The sequence below is a fragment of the Neoarius graeffei genome, chromosome 15 (genome assembly GCF_027579695.1).
Source record: "Neoarius graeffei isolate fNeoGra1 chromosome 15, fNeoGra1.pri, whole genome shotgun sequence".
Taxonomy (NCBI): domain Eukaryota; kingdom Metazoa; phylum Chordata; class Actinopteri; order Siluriformes; family Ariidae; genus Neoarius; species Neoarius graeffei.
In genome coordinates this window covers 42,659,560-42,675,575 of record NC_083583.1, presented here as the reverse complement: position 1 = coordinate 42,675,575, position 16,016 = coordinate 42,659,560, and the positions used below count along the sequence as shown (strand labels likewise).

The window sequence follows — 16,016 nt, the reverse complement described above, 5'->3', positions numbered from 1 at the left end:
GAGCGCAGTGCAAAAATCACTAATAAAAATGCCATAACCTTTGAATGTGTGTGGATGATAATATTTCTTGTAAAGGTAGATATAACCTCCCCAACCTATCGATGCTAATCTCCCTTAAAAATACAAGCTCCAAGAAAACTGGGCTCAGCCCCTGGTCTTTTCAATAGCTAGAATAGAAATGCCCCTAGGCTAACTAACGTATGATGAAAAACACGGTGTCATTCTGTGTTTGGTTTGTAAATCGACGGGAAATTCGGATTCCTTCACTGTTGGTTGGTCCAAGATTCTTCTTGGCTCTGTTCAACTGTCAATCAAGTTTTGTGTTGAAGTAAAGGCTAAAGGGAGTCCTAATACCTCTTTTGAATAATTCCCTGCTAAAATAACCTGACATAAGCTCAAACTAAAGAGGTTTATTTTAGCATGATGGTGCACAGGGCGCCTAAAATCAAATCTTTCTGATTAGACGCTGGAGTGGAGCCCAAATTTTATATGTAAATAATGGAGAGGCCTAGCTGTATCTGTACAAATATATGAATTGTGCCAGTTTGGTTGGTTTAAACCTGTATTAAGTCCAGTTTGATAAGTCAGTAACTAAGAAAAAACTACAGACTAAGAAAAAGTGAAGAATACTTATTTGACTTTATTTTTCAAGGGAAAAAAGGAGAGAATATTTTTCAGAGCCCAGGGGAAACCCTGTAACTGCTGTGTGAAAACACGTACTTCCTGGTTAAAGGCACCAGCCAAATGAGTGTCTGTGTACGTCTTTAAACTTGAGGCTGCTCTCTGATTGGTTGCCTTAACATTTTCCATGACATGCAGGCACTCTCACTACTGGCAGCCAGCTGGTATTGTTTCTTTTTTTTTCTTTCTTTTTTTTTCGCTCTAATGTGATAGGACAATCACTTTGAAAGATGTTGTCCTTTACGTTTATATACAGTAAGCCGACCGCCAATACAGCTCACTTCTGATCCTTAGCTAGCTAACTGGTACTTTCAGGATGGCAACTTCGAGTGCAACCACAGACATGAAAGTCTGTTATTTCCTTACACACAAGTTATTTCCTTTCACAAGACGTTCACTGGCAGAAGAAAAGAGGATAAAGGAGCTTGAAACGGACTGACCCAATTTACAAATTCAGCAGCAAGCAAGTGATGGGGCTTCTCCTGCTCTTATTACGGCAAACAGAGATAGCTATCTAGTGTTATGCTGGTTTATTTTTTTCCCTTTAGTTTGTTTGTACCAGTTTGCAAATCAGAAATGCCCCAACATTACATGCACTTTCCCTTTGGTCGGCCAGTTTCATAACAGAGATGATTTGCTGGAACATGATTGAGAGAACAGCAGATATTGGAGTGTACATTAATAATGCAAAGCAAATTAATTTGTTCTACTGAATAATATAATAATATACAGTCCTCTCTGAAAGTATTGTAACCACGAGGCCAATTATTTTGTTTTTGCTGTATATTTAAGACATTTGGGTTTGAGATCAAAAGATGAATATGGCACAGTAAAGCAGAACTCCAGTACTGATTATCTGATGTTTACATCTAGACATGTAAAATGAGTTTGAATATAACATATTTGGTGTCTGAGCATCCAGTGTTTAGGTGAGTAAAAGTATAGGAAGAGATAGCCTTAAAGTTAATTAAAGTAAATAACACTTAATATATGGTTGCATATCCCTTGCTTGCAATAACTGCATCAATCTGGCAACCCACTGACATCAACACACTGTTGCATTCCTCTTCTGAGATGCTTTTCCAGGTTTGTACAGCAGTGTCTCTCAGTTGTCATTTGTTTTTTGGGGGGGGTTTCTCCATTCAGCTTGCCTGCAACCCTGTAGGACAGGATAAGCGGCTACAGATAATGGATGGATGGATATTTGTAAACCACAAGAAGGAACCTGTAACATGATGAACTGTCCCAACTCTCCACATCTGGGCCTTTTGAAAAAAAAAATCTTAAATGTTTCAACCCTGGATTTAAGTTTAATAAATAATACTATATATGGCAACTGTAGGCCACATACTTTAATTCCTAATGAATCCCAAATTCACCAGCGTACATTACACCATAGGATGAAGATGGACTGGGAAGTAGAAAATACAAGTTTTGGTTGATAAAAATATTTAACTGCACAGATCTTACTGCAGTGTCCAGCTTTGTGGCTCTGAAGGAAGTAGGTTACTCTAAGGGGCAACATCTAAATTCTGATGTAATCTAAAACCTGATTGGTTGAAATTAATTTATGGGAATACAAATTGTCCCAAGTCTCCCTGCTCTCTCCTATACCTGAAATCCCACCAATGCACTGCTAATGCATATCTACAGTGGTGCTTGAAAGTTTGTGAACCCTTTAGAATTTTCTATATTTCTGCATAAATATGACCTAAAACATCATCAGATTTTCACACAAGTCCTAAAAGTAGATAAAGAGAACCCAGTTAAACAAATGAGACCAAAATATTATCCTTGGTCATTTATTTATTGAGGAAAATGATCCAATATTACATATCTGTGAGTGGCAAACGTATGTGAACCTCTAGGATTAGCAGTTAATTTGAAGGTGAAATTAGAGTCAGGTGTGCATGGCAGGGTTGCAAGGAGAAAGCCACTGCTCTCCAAAAAGAACATTGCTGCTCGTCTGCAGTTTGCTAAAGATCACGTGGACAAGCCAGAAGGCTATTGGAAAAATGTTTTGTGGACAGATGAGACCAAAATAGAACTTTTTGGTTTAAACAAGAAGTGTTATGTTTGGAGAAAGGAAAACACTGCATTCCAGCATAAGAACCTTATCCCATCTGTGAAACATGGTGGTGGTAGTATCATGATTTGGGCCTGTTTTGCTGCATCTGGGCCAGGACGGCTTGCCATCATTGATGGAACAATGAATTCTGAATTATACCAGCGAATTCTAAAGGAAAATGTCAGGACATCTGTCCGTGAACTGAATCTCAAGAGAAGGTGGGTCATGCAGCAAGACAACGACCCTAAGCACACAAGTCGTTCTACCAAAGAATGTTTAAAGAAGAATAAAGTTAATGTTTTGGAATGGCCAAGTCAAAGTCCTGACCTTAATCCAATCGAAATGTTGTGGAAGGACCTGAAGCAAGCAGTTCATGTGAGGAAACCCACCAACATCCCAGAGTTGAAGCTGTTCTGTACGGAGGAATGGGCTAAAATTCCTCCAAGCTGGTGTGCAGGACTGATCAACAGTTACCGGAAACGTTTAGTTGCAGTTATTGCTGCACAAGGGGGTCACACCAGATACTGAAAGCAAAGGTTCACATACTTTTGGCACTCACAGATATGTAATATTGGATCATTTTCCTCAATAAATAAATAACCAAGTATAATATTTTTGTCTCATTTGTTTAACTGGGTTCTCTTTATCTACTTTTAGGACTTGTGTGAAAATCTGATGATGTTTTAGGTCATATTTATGCAGAAATATAGAAAATTCTAAAGGGTTCACAAACTTTCAAGCACCACTGTAAAAGAAGTAGTAGAAGCAGAAGACCCAAAATACACTTGGGAATAGGGGGCAAGGGGCAATTTTGGACAAAAGCAACATTCTACAGTTGAGAAGAATCCAAGCCACTGCATTTAGGTCTCATTAAGAACAAATTTCAACAGTAGCCTGCTTTCTCCGTGGAAACTAGATAGAACTCGATGCCAACGGCGTCGATGGGGATGCCTCCGCCTGGTAGACTACACGCCTTATTAAGTTGTGATTTGGGGATGAACATTTGACCTCACAGTAATCTTGACCTGTTACCTTTTAACCTCAAAATCTAATCAGTTAATGTTTGTCCCCAAATGCACAAATGGTGAAAGTTTGGTGAAATTCCTTTCATTTGCCTTGGAGATATTGTGTTCACAAGGTTTTCGGACGGACATTTGACCTCACAGTGATGTTGACCTTAGACCTTTTGATCTCAAAATCTAATCAGTTTATCTTTGTCCCCAAATGCACAAATGGAGAAAGTTTGGTGAAATTCCTTACATTAGTCTTTGAGATATGGCGTTCACGATGTTTGAGGATGGACATTTGACCTCAAAGTAATCTTGACCTGTGACCTTTTAACCTCAAAATCTAATCAGTTGATGTTTGTCCCAAAGCGCACAAATGGTGAAAGTTTGGTGAAATTCCTTTCATTAGCCTTTGAGATATCGTGTTCACAAGGTTTCGGGACGGACAGACGGACGCACGGACAGACGGACAACCCGAAAACATAATGCCTCCTGCACCTTAAGGTGGCGGAGGCATAAAAAAAACCCCAAAACACCCACATTCTTTTGTGAATCAGTACCAGTGTACAAAGCATCAGCAGGTACTGGATGAGGACAGTAAGTTCACTGGAGTAATGGGTAAATAAAGCAAAAAATGTATTTTTACCTACCTTCATTGTTCAGATTTATTGGGGTAATGATAAAAATTCCTACAGGTGCCTGAGGTGGTGTAAAACACCTGAGATCTTTCATCAGATATCAAATCTAGCAGTATACTACTACTTCTTTTTCTCCCAGGCCACTATTTCCTACTACCAGATCATGCACATGCAGACGGTGGGGCTGCCTGTGCACTACCAGACACTGTGTGAGAGCAGTAAGCTGTATGATCCAGGACAGCAATACGCCACCCACGTCAAAGAGCTGCAGATGAGCGAGGAGCCCGAGGTCCATTACACCTTCGAGCCCTACTGTGCTTCCAGCAGCCAGTGCGTATCACACACGGGGTTCTAGCAGTAAAATGAAACTTTAAAACATGTTTTCTGTGAAAGATTAAAACATTCTTGAGACTGATATATGAGCTCAGAAAGCGATGTCTCAATTTTTAGCTTGCAGAACTAAAACTAAGCTAGCTAGGATTATAAGTGATGTGAAAAGTCATGTTTGTTACATAGTATTTTGACAGCTTTATTTACTGTTATATAAATATCATTGAATATACATAGCAGTACAAATTAAGATATTCATGGACATTCGCAGAGCATTTTTGAAGAAGGTGAAAGTGTAGAGATATTCCAAATCATATTTTCTTTCTTAGATTCTTAGTCCTTTAAACCATATTTAATGTATGCTGTAGATAAGGTATGTAGAAAAAAAAATTATCAATTTATTTTCTTGAGATATGTTAATAGGTTAAAATGACATGTTTATGGGTACATGTTTTCAGACAATGAAAAAATTAATGAGGTGAAATGAAAAAATAGTGTAATTATCAAAATATGAACCAAAGTGGAAGCCATTACCTGAAATATAGTGTAAAAGTGAAAGTAGAGAAATAGACTGAAATCTTACTGGCATTCGAACTGGTGCAATGGACCTAAATATACAGTATGTTTGATTTTGACTGTAGGCAGGCAGCGAGAGTGCGTAGTGACAGTTCCAACACAGACGCACCGAGCAGCACTGAAGGGACGGTCACAGCAGGAGAAACAGCTGATCCTGCCACTGCTCAGAAAGAGGAGCAGAGGAAAGGTATGTACAGTTTAAGATGATGCTGAGTTGATTTTTCCTGGATTATACTTTTAGCTAATTAGTATTACAAATACTTAATAATCAAAGAAATGTTTTATTATAAAATGTACTATATATGTCACTGATGATAATGGTGTTGTGCTTTAGAGTTTCTGTACATCTGTGGAGCAAATGTGCCTTGAATATTTCATTCATTAGTGGACCCACAAAATAGCTTTTATCCTCCACCAGAGATTTGGAGGTGACTTTTGTGGCTATATAGTCACTGTTTTTTTCAAGTGGAACACTGTGCATCTGACAATCTAGTACCTCAATTTTTGTAGGATTATGACACCTCAGATCAGAGCTGGACTGGGACCAAAAATCGGCTCTGGCATTTTGGCCCAGACCAGCCCACCACAACCAGCCCACCATCAGAAACCACATAATGGCTTCACTCTTCATTGGCATTGTCACTTTTCATGAACAATCCAATTAGATCTTAAAATGGACTTGGACAACATTGTTTGGAGTGTACTGAGCCTCGCTCATGAGGTTAAAATTTAATAATAATAATAATAATAATATAGAAGCTGCCCGGATGTGGGTGGAGCACAGAAGTACGGCAGGCTGTTGTTAGCGTTTAGATACACTTTTTATTATGCTTTTCAGCACAACACTTTCCCAACTGGGACAGTCATACACAGACACACGCACACACCATCGTGTTCTGACCTGTGTTTTCACTTCAAGATTTCACTAAGACAGACATGATTTTAAAATCACAAATGCTTTTTGCTCCTTATTTGTGTCTGCAGTGTACCAGCATTTTCTGATGGGACTATAAAACACTAGGTTCCGTGCACACACCTGATGAACTGAAACTAAATAAAGACTTTGAATTGAGACACAGCTCATCTTTTTCAGTCTCACAGCACATGATGGATAATTTGTTATACTTGTCATTTCTTAGCACGAGGTCACATGACTCACAAATCATGGGGCTCCACAGCAAGTGACACAGACAGTATGGTCGGAGGGAATGACGTCAGCTCTCCCACCAACAGTGCAGGTACACACTGGTTTCAGGTTTTGACACTTCGACCACACTGCTCCTTTTCATTTGGTGTAACACAAGAAAGATATGGATGCAGCTTTAGGAGTGTTAAGACTTATTGTGCTCTCATGATCACATTGTAGGCGACATCAGTAAAATGTCCCGAACAGCGTCCACAGGAACGATGTCATCAAACGAGGATGCAGATGAAAAAGATGGGGCCATGGTGAACTTTGAAACTTCCAGTAAGACTGAATATCATGATAACTGTATTACATTACATGTTTTACACATGAATTTTATATAGAGAGATTCCTGGATTGATTAGGTCAGGGGTTTTCAAAGTGTGGGAGAGTCAGCCCCCCCTCGGAGAGCAAATAAACAACAGCGCCCCCCCCTTACAATTTTTGTTGTTGCTATACTTAATGTTCCATTCGGATTTTAAAAAAATGGTTGTTGTACACATTATTTTTTTCTTTTTCACATTTTAAACATCTGTGCTTTTTAAAACATCTTGTTTTACACATTTTAAACATCTCACAGCATCGTTAGCTAGCACCTCTTGGCAGACAACACACTGTGGCAGTGGAGCATCTTCAGATCCAGTCCATGAAAATCCAAACTTTAAATAATCGTGGTCATACTTCCTTCTTTTTCCAGTCCCCCAGGATTCTGCGGGCCTTTTTTGTGATTGTTGCAGGCTAAAATGTCTGATGTTGCAGGAGTTTCCAAAAAAATTGCGATGAAAGTTGCGGTGTTTTTTAGGTTTTTGTTGCGATTACATTGCGGGAGGAAGTGAAAGTTGCGAGAAATTGTTGCGATTTTCTCTTTTTGTGATTAAAATTGAGTGACATGTTAAATATTAAGTTATTACTGAAAAACTATTGATTAAAAAAACAAAGACACTGAGAAATGGTCCTATAAACAACTTTACCAATATAAAAGATTACCAGGACTACAAAAATGCAGAAAAATAGGCTTTACTTATCCAAATGCACCTGTTGGTTCAAAAGTTAAAGTGCAGAGAACCTCACAGCACAACATGAAGTTACCTTAAAATATAATATAAATGCCTCAGCTTTCATGTAAGAAAAAAAACTATTAATACTAGTACTGTGTGCAGGCAGTCTCTCCTGAAGACTAAATTAAACAATAATTATAAACTAATAAAATAAATGGCTCAGGCTTCATAGAAGAAAAAAAAAACAATTTGAACAGAATCTCACAGTATGATGCTGAAGCTGCCTAAACAATGGAAAATAAAATACCATTTTGGCAAAAATGTTGGCATCCATTAATTTCTTGTATTAAGTAAAAAATAAAATAAAGTGCACACAGTCCTTCACTGTAAACATAACACACTTTCAGTAACAGAATTTAAGCCTATATAAACACTGACTCGCACATCATGCAATGTTGCCAGATACTGCTGACGTTTTCCAGTCCAAAATATATTCAAAACCCGCCAAAATGCACTTGAAACCGCCAATCTGGCAACACTGTGCGCATGCTGCTTCTCTTGAACATAGACATCCAGAAGTAAGGCGGAAGGTAGTTTGTCAATGTCACCTCAAGACGACGCCAACGATTGGTCAAATTTGCGGGAAAGTTGCGGTGATTGGATATAATTGCAACACCGCCCTGAATTCGCGGGGATTGGTTGAATTTGCGCTGAAGTTGCAAATCGCAACATCCTGGAGGCTCTGTTTTTTTGCTTGGCCGTCTCCTCACTCCCTGTAGCTTTAGGTACTAAAAATCAATCAATTTTGTCTCTCACGTTGCGCCCCCCCTGAAGAACTCTGGCGCCCCCCAGAGGGGGCGTGCCCCACACTTTGAAAAGCCCTGGATTAGGTCATTTTTGTTGTGTGTATCACAAAAGAGAGTGTATAACAAAGAGAGAATAAAGATGCCACAGTGTCAGGTGAAATACTGCAGTACTATAGAAAGAATTTGTGTGAATCATTATCATGCATGATGCCGTACAATTGCCCATTCATGCACTAGTGTGCTCCACCACACTATACACTAACCCCATTTCCAGAAAAGTTGGGATATTTTCCAAAATGCAATAAAAACAAAAATCTGTGATTTGTTAATTCATGTGAACCTTTATTTAACTGACAAAAGTACAAATAAAATATTTTCAATAGTTTTACTGACCAACTTTTTTTTTTGTAAATATAAACAAAATTAGAATTTGATGCTTGTAACATGCTCAAAAAAAAAGTTGGGACAGAGGCATTATTACCACTGTGTTAAATCATCTTTCCTTTTAATAACACTTTCCAATCGCATGGGAACTGAGGATACTAATTGTTGCAGTTTTGCAATTGGAATATTTGTCCATTCTTGCTTGATACAAGACTTCAGCTGCTCAACAGTCCGTGGTCACCGTTGTCTGATTCTCCTCTTCATGATGCGCCGTACATTCTCAGTAGGAGACAGATCTGGACTGGCAGCAGGCCAGTCAAGCACACGCACTCTGTATCTATGAAACCACGCTGTTGTAGCCTGTGCAGAATGAGGCCTGGCATTGTCCTGCTCAAATAAGCATGGATTTCCCGAGAAGAGACGTTGTCTTGATGAATATGTCTCTCTAAAATCCTAATATACGTCCCAATATATCAATGGTACCATCACACACATGCACCTCACCCATGCTGTGGGCACTGATGCACCCCATACTATCACAGGTGCTGGCTTTTGCACCTTTCTCTGATAACAAACTATATGGTCATGTTCACCTTTGGCCCTGAGAACTTGATGTCCAGTTTTCCCGAAAACAAGCTGAAATGTGGACTCATCTGACCACAGCACACATTTCCAGTCTTTCAGTCCATCAGTGATGAATTCAGGCCCAGAGAATTTGGCGGCAGTTCTGCATGGACTTGACGAATGGCTTCCTCCTTGCGTAATACAGTTTCAGGTTGCATTTTTGGATGCGACAGCGGACTCTGTTAAGTGACAACAGTTTTCTGAAGTACCCCCGAGCCCATGTGGTTATACTTTTCAGATTAACATGACGGTTTGTCAGGTAGTGCCGCCTGAGGGCTCGAATGTCACGCACATTCAACAGTGGTTTCTGGCCTTGCCCTTTACGCACGGAGATGTCTCCGAATTCCCTGAGTCTTTTCACAATATTATGTGCTGAAGATTTTGAAGGAACTAAAATCTTGTGTTGAGAAATTTTCTTTTTGAATTAACCAACAATTCTCTCATGAATTTTGGTACAAAGCAGTGAGCCACGACTCATCCTTGCTTGCAAAGACTGAGCCTTTGGTGCTGCTCCTTTTATACCCAATCATGTTAACAATTAACCTGCTTATTGTGGAATCTTCCAAAATGGTTTGACTTGAATATCCTATAAACTTTTTCCATCTTATTTTGCCTCTGTCCCAAATTTTTTTGAGTGCATTACAGGAGTTTAATTCTAACTTGTGGTGAGGTAGCAGATTTTCCATGCTGGAATTGATGTGCAGGATAAATACAGTAATGGCATAACTAGCTAACTAGGATAAATTACATATTAAGCCATCACGGCCATTTAAGAATTAAAGAACATTTGCAGAAAAAGATGCTGCAGTATAATCATGACCTTTACATGTCGCCGCCTTCTCTGCATTTTTCCAGCTTTTATTTTGAAAATAACAGTAAAAAGAATCACTGTGTTGCATTTTGCAGGACACCATGCATAAAGCTTTAGCTGTATCGTCATGATGTTGTTCACATACTGGGCGATGTTTAGTATGAGCTATATGCATAGTATGTACAGTCATTTTAACCACTTATTTCGACCTGCTGCTTTACCCCTCTGTCCGTTTTTCCTTCCAGATATTAATGGCATTGAGCCCGAAATCGTGGTGCCGACTGGGCCATTTAAAAGCGTGGGCCTATCCAAAGCTGCGCAAACTCACCGGCTGCGCAAATTGCGCTCTCCAGCAAAATGCCGGCAGTGTGACAGCTATGTGTACTTCCAGGGGGCAGAATGTGAGGAAGTGAGTACAGTATTGTTAACAGAGCAGATGTTCTCAGGCAGTGTATTTTTTTCTTTTTTTGCAGCTTAAAACAAACCCGGGCCGGGTATGCATGGCTGTACCAGTCTGATTATCTCGGGTCCAGTGTGTTAACTGGAGAGTGAGTGTGTTGACATACAGTATACAAAATAATCTGGTAGCTGCTGAAAATCAGATTTTGGCAATAATTGAATTAACATGTTTAAATGCGGCGGCACGGTGGTGTAGTGGTTAGCGCTGTCGCCTCACAGCAAGAAGGTCCTGGGTTCGAGCCCCGGGGCCGGCGAGGGCCTTTCTGTGTGGAGTTTGCATGTTCTCCCCGTGTCCGCGTGGGTTTCCTCCGGGTGCTCCGGTTTCCCCCACAGTCCAAAGACATGCAGGTTAGGTTAACTGGTGACTCTAAATTGACCGTAGGTGTGAATGTGAGTGTGAATGGTTGTCTGTGTCTATGTGTCAGCCCTGTGATGACCTGGCGACTTGTCCAGGGTGTACCCCGCCTTTCACCCGTAGTCAGCTGGGATAGGCTCCAGCTTGCCTGCGACCCTGTAGAACAGGATAAAGCGGCTAGAGATAACGAGATGATGAGATTGTAGTGTTGATAATGCACACAAGTAATTAGTGTTTTGCATGTGCTTTTTGACATGTTGCAGTGTTACCTGGCTTGCCATAAACGCTGTTTAGAGACTCTGGCCATCCAGTGTGGACATAAGAAACTACAAGGCCGCCTCCAGCTCTTTGGACAGGAATTTTCCCAGGTGTCCAGCAGCAGCTCTGACGGAATTCCCTTCCTCATCAAAAAGTGCACTTGTGAGATTGAAAGGAGAGCCCTTAGAATGAAGGTGAGAATAAAAGCCAGTGATGGGGCTTTTGTTATAGTTTATATTAGGTCTACAGAAATACAAGTTCTCTGCTAAATCTCCTTCATCACTCCTTTCTCCCTAAATACAGGGCATCTACCGGGTGAATGGTGTGAAAACCAGGGTAGAGAAATTGTGCCAGGCATTTGAAAATGGCAAAGAGCTGGTGGAGCTGTCGCAATCCTCTCCGCATGACATAAGCAATGTGCTCAAGCTCTACCTGAGACAGGTGGATTTATTTTTATTACACTACTAAATCCTGATGAGGATGACCGAGGGTGTCGTCTAAGTTTATATAATTCATTCAGTTTTAAATCTTCAGGCCTGAAGATTTCTGTGTAATTATCTGTTTCTTTGCTATAAAAATTCAATTTATATTTGAATTACTTCTGCATAAATCCTGTCACATGTAGAACAAATTACTACATGGCCAAATGGCAATATATGTCTTATGTTAGGCAAAGACTAGTAAAATATTTATTATATTTCATATAATTATATACTCAGACAGTAAAATTTTGACATTTGTCATTTTTTGTACTTCTGTCCAGCTTCCAGAGCCCATCATGCCTTTCCGCCATTATAACAGTCTGATGGGCCTTGCGAAGGAAAGCCTGGCCCTGGTGGGACCTGAGGGGGCCGAGGCTGGGAAGGGGCCTGATCTGGTTGATCTGGGCCCAGAGACGGACCCTGAACTCATGAACCTGGTGCACAGACTTAAGGAGCTCCTTACTGAGATTCCCAAAGCAAACCTGACCACACTGCGCTATATAGTGCGCCATCTCCGCAGGTAACATGCAGTAAATGCGTTTAAAGTCCTATCCTCTGTGCCACAAATATGCAACAAATTTTTGGCTTGTTTTTATGATCTTTACGTATACTGTGTGTTTATTTGTGAATTTTTTTAATCACTTCAAACTGTGTCGCAGGGTGATATTGTAAAAATTCATAGACACCTAACTTTTCAAAAATATGCTTTAAAAATAGTTGAGTGTCTGTAGTTACGAGACTGAAAATTTGAATCAAGAAATTACATTTGAACCATTTCTCATTATCAAACTTAACTGAGCATCTGTTGTATCCTCTAGATATAACGTTTAATTTTATACAGGGTCTTTTTTAAAACAAATGTGAATGGTTTAGATTTATTTTTACATTATTTAAATAATTGTACACACTTCTATTATTCCCTTTGTAGGATTGCTGAGCTGGAAGAGGACAATAAGATGAGCCCCAGTAATCTGGGCATTGTGTTTGGGCCCTCACTGATACGGCCCCGGCCCTCGGGGGCCACAGTGTCTCTATCTTCTCTGGTGGATTACCCTTATCAGGCCCGTGTTGTCGAGACACTCATTGTGTTTTACCCCATAGTCTTCCCTCCTGAGTTAAATCGTCCAGGCGGTATCAGTACAGTCCACGCCCCATCACTGCAGCAGGTGTGTGCAATAAGTCCCACTCATAGCTGTAACAAATCTGTTTGTCATTGTTATTACTGGGCCGTAATATTAAAAACTGTTCCGTAAGAACAGGTACATGGTTCTTCAGCGGATGCTCTGTTCTACAGATTCCATATTAAAGCAACACTATTCTATTAAAGCACACATGAATTTGTGATGTTCCTGTGCAGGAGAGCAGTATTGACGGGGAGGACTCGGGTACAAATGATGAAGAAGCAGATCGCACTGAAGAACATGGAGGAACCGAGGCAGACAAGATAAATGAAGGACTAGGTGAGGCTTTTGAGGAATACCGAATTTCACATTGTAGCAAATCCTCATTGTTCATCGACTGAGGTGTTTTTCCTCCCTATCCTGTTTTCCATTAGAAGGCTCCACAGGCACACTGGGGTCCCTGGAGCAAAGTCTAGATTCTGACTCAGAGCTGGAGGAGGAAGGAGGTGGGACTGAAGAACAGCCACTTTCCCCAATCAGTAATGAGGATCCTGAAGTAACTCCTCCCACAACAGAGGTCCAGCATCACTCAGGTTCAGATACTGAACCTCCTGCATTGCCTGAGAGTGAGCCTCCGGAGCTTGAGGGTCCAGACGAACTACCAACGAGCTCATTCGCACAGCTCAGCATCAACCAGTCCAACACCAATGAGCCACAGTGTTAATCAGAATGAGACAGAGTTTGGGTATAAGGACTAAGCCCTTGATTTAAAGAGACTCACTTAAACTGCAGGAACCTTTTCAGGAACCCAATAACTTTAAGCATGGTTCCACCACAGGAACTAGGTCCTGGCCTTTAGTTTCAGGAATCTGCTTCAGAGTCAGCACTTTTCTGCAGATCAGGAACTTCATAAGCCGTTTGATATTCTTAAAATGTCTTTAAAAACCATTTCGCTAACAAGCTTGTTTTATATGATTGTTTTTATAAGATGACAGGCACAGTTCCCTGATGCTTTTAACACAGGTGGTGAATCAAAACTATTATGACTTGCTTGTGGTTGCCAAAAAAGGCTTGAAGATTGAAAATGTGCTTTGTGCCTGCTTTACTGCTGCTGGTTTAAAACTCTACGTTAATGTTCACCCTGCATTCCCACTGGCAGTGATGCGACATGACAAAGCAGCTTGAAGTCATTCATTTACATTGAGAGTTGATAATTTACACAACAGAAATTGAAGTGATTGCAACGTGAACAGATTAAAGAGAGAGATTAGATGGAGATTAAATAAAAATCAGAAGCAAAAGTAATGTGGCTGTCTACCACTGTGAGTAAGGAACAGCGGCAGGCACACTCCCAAACGAAAACATCGTCCTGTGCACATACATGCTTGAAGTGTTTGTTGCACCAAAATAGAACAGTGAATGTAAGCTCGCCAAAGGCAGACAGCAAAATTTAAAAGAAAATTTCATCCTGAAGCACATTAAATCTTGAAATATATGTGGTGTGTTTAGCCATTCTGGAGCTAATCTGCTAATCAAAAATAGCCCTTATTTTTGTTGTTCCTATGAGAGTTAGAAGTTGTGTGGCACTCTACCATCACTGGGGATATTGATAGTGCTATTACATTGGTGTTTCATAGGAGAAAACTTGAATGATCTCAAACATAAGGGATAATGCTCAGGTTTCTTAAAAGTGTTACTTTTCACACTCACCATTATCTGGCGACTCGGAGTTCCAGAATGGAATGCTGCTATATGACACTGAGTTAGAGCAGAGACGTAACTCGGCTAGTTAGCAATCTACAAGCTGGTGAGTACGATGGCACTGATGGAGGTAATAGGATGAAAGTTGAAGCTTTAGAAGCTGATCTGTATGAACAGTGTGTACAGTTGAAGAGGTTGAAAGAGCTTAGTTTGAACAGCAATTTTGGTAACGTCGGAAACGGTGATTATATTGATGATAAATAATGATATGCGCTGCATGGATGCAATTTGTACGCAACCATTCCTGCCATTATTTTTATTTTAAGTGGGAATACATAACTTTTTTTTTTTTTTGTAAAAATGGGCAACACATCTCATGCTTAGTAGGCGCTCCTTTATCATTTGTTTTGCTTATGTTCCATAGTTGGGAAGGTAAACTGGTAGGTAGGTAAAACCATACTAGTCAGATGTTATCAGGAAATCATTGTACCTTGTAAAAATATAAGCAAGCAACACCCACTAGCAACCAAATTAGAGCAACTTGAGCTGCATGAAGCTAAAAACTTCCTGCTAGAGTAAATGCAGTGTAATTCCCAACCTCCACTGTGTTGCAATAGTTTAGCTGAAAGGTCTTAACCGTGGCATAACATCTGCTATTGTTAATAACAGTCCTGGCTCAGGCACTGGTTCAGGAGAGTTGCAGAACTCTTTAGTTCCTCAGATGGTTCTGAATAGAAACGTGCCTAAGATGGTCCAAATTATATGGGTACTTTTTTGTTTCCAGAAACAGTGCAGTGTTACGATACCAGTCACCACAGGAACATGTTTTCTGCACTATGCTTTCACTGTGGCATGGTGAGCTACTGTATGTACAATCCATTTTATATTCATGTTTCTTAGGAATGGCTGTATATAGAACCTGTGTGTATTCCTTGTTTACCACACATCCATATATATATATATATATATATATATATATATATATATATGAGTGATTCCACGCTTATGGGTACTGAAATGGGGACATGAACTTATTTTTAAAAATTCACCTAAAACCATTTCTTTTTTTTACCATCAGGTCACAAAACGTAATCTTTAATGAATGAAATGTTAAAAGATAACTTTAATTTTCTGAGATGTAATAAAAACATATTTATATGCCAAAGTCAGAACGTAACAGAAGTGTTGTGGACATATATATTCTCAATTTTAACAATGTAGAATTACTTTTTGAAACATAGGAAGGTGATGTTTTAGCAAATATAATTAATAAACATGTGTAGTAGAATAAACATACACATTCTTTCAATAAGATTAACATGGTATATAGCTAGATTGTAATTAATTTGTAACAGACGCGAGATGGACAATCGTAACAGAAGTAATGTAACAGACATCATTTTGGAACTCATAGGCTTGACTTTGGCATATAAATATGTTTTTATTACATCTCAGAAAATTAAAGTTATCTTTTAACATATCATTCATTAAAGATTACATGTTTTGTGACCTGATGGTAAAAAAAGAAATG

At 39.7% G+C, this 16,016-nt stretch overlaps 1 protein-coding gene across 2 annotated transcripts in view; it reads left to right on the top strand.

Moving 5' to 3' along the window:
* arhgap45b (Rho GTPase activating protein 45b) overlaps positions 1-14,853 on the top strand; it is a 45,190-nt gene extending 30,337 nt beyond the window's left edge. For both annotated transcript variants that reach the window (XM_060941363.1, XM_060941362.1), the window contains exons 13-23: positions 4,534-4,724; positions 5,366-5,487; positions 6,440-6,538; positions 6,667-6,768; positions 10,355-10,518; positions 11,187-11,375; positions 11,485-11,622; positions 11,945-12,183; positions 12,592-12,829; positions 13,021-13,123; positions 13,219-14,853. In XM_060941363.1, coding sequence (XP_060797346.1) covers positions 4,534-4,724; positions 5,366-5,487; positions 6,440-6,538; positions 6,667-6,768; positions 10,355-10,518; positions 11,187-11,375; positions 11,485-11,622; positions 11,945-12,183; positions 12,592-12,829; positions 13,021-13,123; positions 13,219-13,508 — 1,875 coding nt within the window. In that variant the 3' untranslated portion in view covers positions 13,509-14,853. The remainder of the gene's footprint in view (positions 1-4,533; positions 4,725-5,365; positions 5,488-6,439; positions 6,539-6,666; positions 6,769-10,354; positions 10,519-11,186; positions 11,376-11,484; positions 11,623-11,944; positions 12,184-12,591; positions 12,830-13,020; positions 13,124-13,218) is intronic.
* Positions 14,854-16,016: the final 1,163 nt, after the last annotated feature.